Source organism: Solanum tuberosum, unplaced genomic scaffold (genome assembly GCF_000226075.1).
Source record: "Solanum tuberosum cultivar DM 1-3 516 R44 unplaced genomic scaffold, SolTub_3.0 scf00002, whole genome shotgun sequence".
Lineage (NCBI taxonomy): Eukaryota > Viridiplantae > Streptophyta > Magnoliopsida > Solanales > Solanaceae > Solanum > Solanum tuberosum.
Genome location: NW_006238928.1, coordinates 938,852 through 947,339, shown reverse-complemented (window position 1 = coordinate 947,339; position 8,488 = coordinate 938,852). Strand labels below are relative to the sequence as shown.

Here is an 8,488-nt window from a genome sequence, read left to right as displayed (position 1 = left end):
TTTGCCCAGCGACTTCCGGCTTTTCTCTTCCGTTCTTCCTCTCTAAACCTCCCTAACTTCCATAGTTCCTTCCCAAAACACTTAGGATCGATTGTACCCTCAATATAAAACCAATCTAACTCGAAAAACAACTTGGAAACATGAATCAACTCACCCCCAAGCATCAACAACTCAACCAACAAGAATTCTACAATTTGTTCTTCAAGAATCTTACTTCTTCAACATGTAAACCACTCAAAACAATTGGATTTAAACAAGTTGGTGTGTGGGTGAACTAACCCAACACAAAAAGATCTCACATACCTTAATAGGGATCACCCCCGACAAATTCCACTCGCAAGATTGGATGATCTTGACGAATTCTTGCCTTTTTCTCCTTTTCTTTCTTCTTTTCTCTCTTCTCCAAGCCCTAAGCGTATTTCTCAATTCTCCAAACTGACTAAGTCATGTTTTTACCCCAATAAATCCCTAGAATCAAATTAGGAAATTAATTAGAGAAAAAATTACTTTGCCCTTCCCTAAATCCGGATTGGGACTTTCCTCAATCCAACAACCCAACTTTCGAAAGGCATATCTCACTCATACGATGTCGAAATTGTGCAATCTTGGCGGTGTTGGAAAGATCTCTCCAAGGGCTTTCCAAACATATCAAGATCTGCTCCCAACTCCTCCTGAGTTAGGAGTTATGGCCGTTTGAAAATGGCCAAAACTCACTTTCTTAACTTGGACAAAATTTCCAGATTTCCTTATTCTTTCCAAAAATCAATATTTTCATATTTTAAACTCTTTATAGTCGTTTCTAGGTGTGAGATGTTGCACCAACAAAGGTTCTTAACATTATCCCTAGTAAGTCTTCCTATGGAGAATGCACAAATACATGGGACAAGTTTGAGCTGAGGGTTCACGAGCGCGGATTGACCTTTTTAGCTCCCCAAATGTTGTCAAGCAAATCACCCCAATCACCATTGAGCCTGTCGAGGTTGATGTCACCATTGTTGATTCCTAAAAGTACTTGTTTGAAAAAAATCTTCTCCAACTGGGGAAGATGAAGTATTTAATTATTTAATTAATTAATAAAGAAAAGAAGATGAAGTATTTAATTCTTTAATTAATTAATAAAGAAAACAGTTGAAATGTGGCATTTTTTAATTGATTTTTGGCAGTTAAAATAGACCTTCACACGATGTTATTGGAGTGTTCACAAACATAGTGAGAAAATGGGTCAAAATGATCATTTTACAAAGATATTTGCTACTTTTGTAGGGTAATAGAACGCTTGCAAAGTTAAGGTGTCTTTTTGAAAATCCAAAACAACTGTAATGGTGACTTTATGTCTTTTCTCTTCTTTACTCAAAAAGTCACTTAACTTTGATTTTTAACTAAAAAGTCACTCAACTACGAGTGTTTACATACAAAGTCACTCAACCATGGGTGTTTTACTTAATAAGTCACTCAACCTATTCAATTAATTTTTTTAAATTAAAATCTACTTGGATCAAATTTTTATTTCTAAAAAAAAAAATTAAAAATAAATAAGCATCCACTTGAACTGCCAATTATACTATGCTTAAAAAATTATCTAACCTCGTCAGTATACTATGCTTAAAAATCGTCAACATACCATGCTTAAAATTTTTTCAAACTGTATCGATGTTCCTATAAACACAAATTAAACATAGTGTAGAAAAAAAATCATAAAACATACAAAATTTAAAGGTTCTGAAAATAATAAATCCTAACTATTAAATTTGGGGAAAAGGTAAAACAAAAGGATCACTATTATATTTTTAGCGGATCGAGTTAAGTAGGTGGGTCATCTTTTTACAATTTTAGTTAGAGATAAAAAATTTCATTTAATTAAATTTTAATTTAAAAAAATTAATTGAATAAGTTGAGTGACTTTGTAAGTACAAAACACTCATAGTTGAGTGACTTTGTAAGTAAGAAATTCATAGTTGAGTGATTTTTGAGTTAAAAATTAAGGTTGAGTGACTTTCTGAGAAAATAGTTCATAATTGAGTAGCCATCTGAGATATTACCTCGTTTTTTTTCTCTTGACAACTCATTCTCATGTGTCATGTTGCATGTAGGGAATTGGACAAGTGGCAAGGCCACTTGTCATTGTTACATGACATTCTTTCCCTATATATTCTTCTCATTTTGTTCATTATAATATATTCTCCCTCCGTCTCATTTTATGTGAGGTAATTTGATTCCGCACGGAGTTTAAGAAAGAAAGAATTTTTTTAAAAACTTATAGTCCAAAATGAATAATAGAAATTTGTGTGACTGTAAATCATTTCATCAAGGTAACACAAATATTTTATAATTAAATTGTTACTTCATATAGAAATGTGTAGTTTTTTTTCTAAGGGAGTAACAAACATCGATATGCTGCCTCTATTTCTGAATCCCTCGTTTAATTAATCAATGTTTATTTTATTTCCCCATTAATAACTTCCTGATGTTAATTAATGTGCTGATTCCTGTATCCTCTATTTAAGATAGGGGAAGTTTGTTTAATTCCGGGGAAACATTTCATACCGTTGAAATAGTTTTTTAGTACAGTTTTCAGCACGATTCAAGTATTAATTTTTTGCACTAATATTTATATATTATCGTAATAATATTTATTTATTCTCAAGACTACTTTTTATTAAATAATAAGTTATATTATTATTGTGAAATTTCAATTATTTTCCATATATATATATATATATTCACCATGTTTTACACTTCAATTCACTAATTAATTAAGTTTGAGGTTCAAGAAAATAATTTTTTACACTTCGATTTACATATCACATGCGTTGTGGGGTTGAGATTAGCTCACTAATGAGCTTCACGACTTCACATGTCAATAGTGTACCATAAAAAAGAACGCCATGCAATAGATAAATTGCTTCTTTATTAAAAAAATAAATAATTTCAATTTAAATTTTAAATATAAAAAAAGGAAAAAAAAAATTGGCCATAATTTGGCCAGAATGAAAAAAAGACATGTTCACACTATAAACTAGTTTATTTTTGGACATTTTTACCCTTTAACTTAAATATTAAATATATTCTTCAATTATGTTTCCAATACATTGAAAATGATTAATGAGATTAATTATTGATGATTTCATAGTTAAACATGGGAAAGGAACCAAAAAATTCACCAAAGAAAACATAAGTCTCACCCCTCTCTCTCTCTATATATATATATATATATTACAGTAGTAGTAAAAAAATATATCTCTTCTTCAATTTCAATTTTTCCCCGTTTTACTTATTTTTTTTGTTTTTTTATTTTCCATTTCTTATTTCTTATTGATAAGAAATTTTTTGAAAAGTATAAAAGAGAGTAAAGTGTAGATTATCTATTTAAATTTATAATTTCTAATCGTGAAAAGATAATTTATATCTAAATTTAAATATTAAAAATTTATATCAACAACACTCAAAAATAAAATCTGAAATGGACCCAGTTGTCTAAACAATTACTCTTATTTATTTAAAGGAGTTGTTGTTACGCATTGATTTGCTAGAAAAAAATTAGTGATAAAATATATTTTATCCAATTATACTCAAAATGTATGTGAATAAAATATGTAGAAAACTCAAATTACCATCATGTTTCCTCTTATGTGATTGTCTTCATATCTTCGATTGCATATGAATCACATTATACACAAATAAAGACTCATTAGAATTAATTTTTATTTATTATTTTAGTACTAGAGACGTATACAAATTTTTTTTGGATGAAAACGTTGATGGTGCTTTATTGAAAAATTATAATAACACGGAAAGGATATAGAAAGTTCTTTATGATTTCAAAATAACTTTTATAAAAAAAATTGAAAGAAAAACATCTTCATAGTTCTCCGATGATAATCACAACACAAATTTGTTAAGCATAAACTAGATTAAAGTTTCATCACATATATATTTTTCTTTATTAGTATTATTTGTTGTTTTATAAAAAAAATGTTTGTTATTAAATGATATGCTAAAATATTAAGTATACATAGTTGTAGTCACAATATTATTATTTATTTTTTTGTTCTCAAATTAATATTTGTTTCAAACTGATTAAGAACTTATAAAATTAAGTAATTTTATTGAATTTATTATATAAATAAATTTAAATTACCTATTTAAATAATTATTTAAATTACATTTTAAATAATTTTATATATATAATGTAAAATAGTTCAATAATAACAATCAAAACTTAAAATACTTTAGAATTGGTAGATATCAACACATTAAAGAAATACTAAAATCATATGGTTCATAAGTGTAGATCCTATTTAACAATAACCCAAGATAGTTACACATTAATGTTGTAATATTGCATATTTGTTAATTATTATGTTTTGAAAAATTAAACTACATATTTAAATTTTATGTTTGGTTATTATGTTTTAAAAAATTAAACTACGTATTTACAACTACATATTTAAAAATTAAACTACATATTTAAAAAATTAAACTACATATTAATAAATTTTTGATGTATTTCTATAATGTGCCGATGTCTATCAATTCTTAAGTATTTTGAGTTTTGATTATCGTTATTGAAATATTAAAATTTTACATTAATGAAAATAATTTAAAATATATATTTATCCTAGTTATGTTATACTTTATTTATACACATTAAACATATTGTAATTTATTATATACATAAAATGCATCTATTTTAAAGTATTATAATTGATAAGTACGTATTGAGTGATCTTTTATTCATTTGTTTTGAAATATCCACTTAATTAATATTATTGGAATAACTGGATTTTTATTCATGGTTAAAATTAGTGAAATAATTTCACCATTTTCTATATATGTTACTTCTTGTGTGGAATGATTATAATATAAAAATTAATGTATTATTTATGGCATAGTTATATATGTCTTATCATCAATTATTTTTAGAAATATCCAAATTTCAAAATAATTTTTTCTCTTGAAAAACATCCATTATATAGACTAATCTATTTAGTTGATTATATTTAAAGAAAAATTTAATTAAACTCTTTTAATCTACACTTAATTACTATATTTTACTAATTTTGAATTACAAAATAATTAAGTATAATCTTAAGTAGATAAGATAGTCATTTGTAGTTTATTTTAAGCGAAAAATTACAAAAATATTTTTTTAACTAAAGCGTACAATTTTTTTATTAACTAAACAATATTTATTTTTAAAAATAAATCGGATAAACTATACACACACAAAAAAACATACACAAAAACATTTTTTCATTTTCCTTGGCAGCCAAATAGTTTGTGTTTTAGTAGTTCAAGGAGTTTGGGAAATATAAAAAATGTTAGTTTTGTTTGGAGGGAAAAGTATTGAGGAAATAAATGTAAAAATTAAAACAAAGATATTATATTTCTGGCCAAATTCTGGCCAAATATTTCTCTTTTTGAGTCGAGCTTTACCGTCCACGCAATATCCCACGAGCCCCAAATCCCGCAGACAACTCATCCTACGCGTTCCCCAACCCACGCCTAAAAAAATTCTGGCACGACGCCCTTTCTCCTTCACTCTATATATTCCTCCTACACTTGCGGACTTTTCTCTAAATCTACAAAACAGAGTCATTTTACTTTCTGAAAAAAAAATAAATATATATATATATATATACACATTTGTTGCCTGCCACCATGGGAAGTGAAGGTGATTGCAAGACTAATCAAAGGAAACCCAGATTTCTTTGCCTTCATGGATTTCGAACGAGTGGAGCAATTTTGAAGAAGCAAATATTTGATAAATGGCCAACTCAAGTGGTGGATAAATTGGATCTAGTTTTTGTTGATGCGCCTTTTCCATCTCAAGGCAAATCTGAAGTTGAAGGCATCTTTGACCCTCCCTATTACGAGTGGTTCCAATTCAATAAGGTCGCTTCCTTTTTTCAGTATTAAAATTCCATCACATACCTCTTCCTTCGATTTCGATCTAACAACTAATTGTTGTTGTTTTTCAATACAGGAATTTACAGAGTATGAGAATTTTGATAAATGTCTTGAATACATTGAAGAATGTATGATTAAGCATGGGCCTTTCGATGGTCTTCTTGGTTTCTCTCAGGTAATTCAAGTTGTTTTTTTTTTTTAATCTTTATTCGTTATTGGATTGGTTATAAATTTGGTTCAATGTTTTTTGCATGTACTTTGGAAGTATTTGATTTTTTTAAAAAGGTCTGTTATTTACGTCAAAAATAATTTTTTTCTATGAAAACAATTGTTTTTTTTAAAGCAAAAAGACATAATTTAGACTATTTCCGGTTAAAGGTGGAATACAATTATTTATTTGAGGTTGATGCTTTTTTAAAAAAAGATACTACTATAATAATTATTTCTTCTCTGCATTTGTTGACTCTTTTAAGTACTTTTCTCTTTTTGTTTTTTCACATTTCAAATTTATGATGTATTACAATTTGATTTTGAGTATCTCTGTCTTTTGATACAATTCAGGGGGCAATTCTTTCCGGAGGATTGTCCGGGTTGCAGGCTAAGGTACACACTACGCGATAAATTAAATTTTTGTTTAGTTCTGTGTGTGAAATGAAAAATATCAAAATTCAAATCGTAATGTCATAATTATTCGTGTTCAATTAAATTTTTCATGATAATTGATGATTACATGGTGTGATATTGGCAGGAAGTGGGATTTACAAAGGTTCCAAAAATAAAAAATCTGATAATAATTGGAGGTGCTAAATTTCAGAATAAATCTGTGGCCGAAAAGGCTTATTCATCAGCAATTACATGCCCTTCCCTTCATTTTTTAGGTATTTTTCTGTTCCTGCAAAAAAATTCAACACGTTGTATTGTTGCTCTTTGGCTATTTTACAGTACACGTAGTATGATTCTTTTTTATTTATTTCATAACGTTTTGTGCAAATTGAACAACACATTATTTTGTTTCTTTTAAAACGTTTGTTTTATAAACTAGGACAAGTCAACTATAGATTCTGGTCAATTTGGGCTGACTCGATTAAATTGAATTTGTTAAGAAATTTCACGGAAGGATGCAAATTAAGTACTATAGTATTTGTTAAATAAATAAAGGCATGTCGAGAAACACAATGTATAGTTCCAACTTATTAGATCGATAAATACGTCAATATTGGTTATTGTTGGGAGGAATATTTAGAGGATATGCCTTGATATATATAAAGGATTTTTTAGACAAGAGGAGTTGTTTGATAGATGGTATAAGGTATATCAATCTCTAAATATTTCACATTTCCTTTGTGAATATCAATTAATCTCAAGAATTAGTTATTCTATTTAAAAAATAGATAGTTAATTGTGTGAGACATTCCAACCGTCATCCAGTCACCAAACAACTCCTAAATTCTTGTTTCATAACTAATTGCAGTTATGAGTTGTTTCAATTGACTTATTAAACTATAGCATAAGCTAGAAAATCCAAACTTATGACTTCAACATGCCTATTTTTAGGAGGGGGTGAGGGGTCCAGCTGCTAAACTTCAACATGTTATTATCGCAACATGTATCCAAAGCTTCTAATTTTCTTAAATGTGTTTTAATATGTTATAGCAGGTGGTATGCTTTATTTTCAGGGCGATTAGTTATATTTGTTATGAATAATTATCTATAATAACTTTTAAGTGATCTAACAATGATAAAATCTTACTTTTCACACTTTGAAGATGAATTATTTTTTTTAAAAAAATATACAATATTAATTACTGGTTATTAATTGATCATTATAGGTGAGAAAGATTACCTAAAGAAGTATGGGATAGAACTGTTGGAATCATGTGTTGATCCAGTGGTGATTCATCATCCTAGGGGCCACACTATACCAAGATTTGGTAAACTTCTTTAACTTTTTTATTAATTTAACTTCATTTAATTCTGTGTTGTTAATTAATTCTTCTTCTTTTTTCAGATGAGAAAGGATTAGAGAGTATGCTTAGTTTCATTGAGAAGGTGCAAGCAGAGATTAACAAGTGAACAAGTTTGATAATTTTTTTAATTTTTTTTGTGGTAGTCCCTCGTTTGGGACATATAATTTCTACTTTTTTTTTTAATAAATAAAATAGTACCGAACTTATTAGAAAGGTTACAGAAGTATGGCCATGCTATTGTATTTACGGCAGTTTGCCATTCTATTATATTTAAATAGGCTTAAATCATCGACTGCCCCTTAAAGTTATCCACATAATTCACTTAGATACTTCAATTAAAATTAGTATTTATTGAATACTTTTACCTATTTAAAAATTATTTTTATTAGGCATTTTTTTAAGAGAAACTTTCACATATAGCAAACAAAAAAATCATATTTGTATGCTATAGCAAAGTTTGCATAATTGCGCTCCATAGCAAACATATATATGCATAATTCGCTATACATATATACAAAAAGAATCAATTGTATAATTCGTTGGCTCCTCTTCAGAATTGTATAATTTCGCTGGCAGGCCATTTGTATAAATTGTTGTTAGCCTCTCGTTTG

General features: G+C 27.8%; 1 protein-coding gene across 1 annotated transcript; it reads left to right on the top strand.

The window, feature by feature from the left end:
* Window positions 1-5,576: 5,576 nt before the first annotated feature.
* Window positions 5,577-8,165, top strand: LOC102590235 (UPF0483 protein CG5412-like). The gene is made up of 6 exons (XM_006338033.2): window positions 5,577-5,895; window positions 5,987-6,085; window positions 6,472-6,513; window positions 6,659-6,788; window positions 7,740-7,841; window positions 7,919-8,165. Exons 1-6 carry the CDS (start codon window positions 5,662-5,664, stop codon window positions 7,981-7,983), a joined length of 672 nt encoding a protein of 223 aa, XP_006338095.1. The 5' UTR covers window positions 5,577-5,661; the 3' UTR covers window positions 7,984-8,165.
* Window positions 8,166-8,488: the final 323 nt, after the last annotated feature.

Excerpts from the sequence above, each read along its gene's own strand:
- LOC102590235 (XM_006338033.2), top strand. The coding sequence starts at position 5,662 with ATGGGAAGTGAAGGTGATTGCAAGACTAATCAAAGGAAACCCAGATTT. Across the intron at positions 5,896-5,986 it reads AGTGGTTCCAATTCAATAAG|GAATTTACAGAGTATGAGAA; the intron begins GTCGCTTCCTTT and ends TTTTCAATACAG. Across the intron at positions 6,514-6,658 it reads TGTCCGGGTTGCAGGCTAAG|GAAGTGGGATTTACAAAGGT; the intron begins GTACACACTACG and ends TGATATTGGCAG.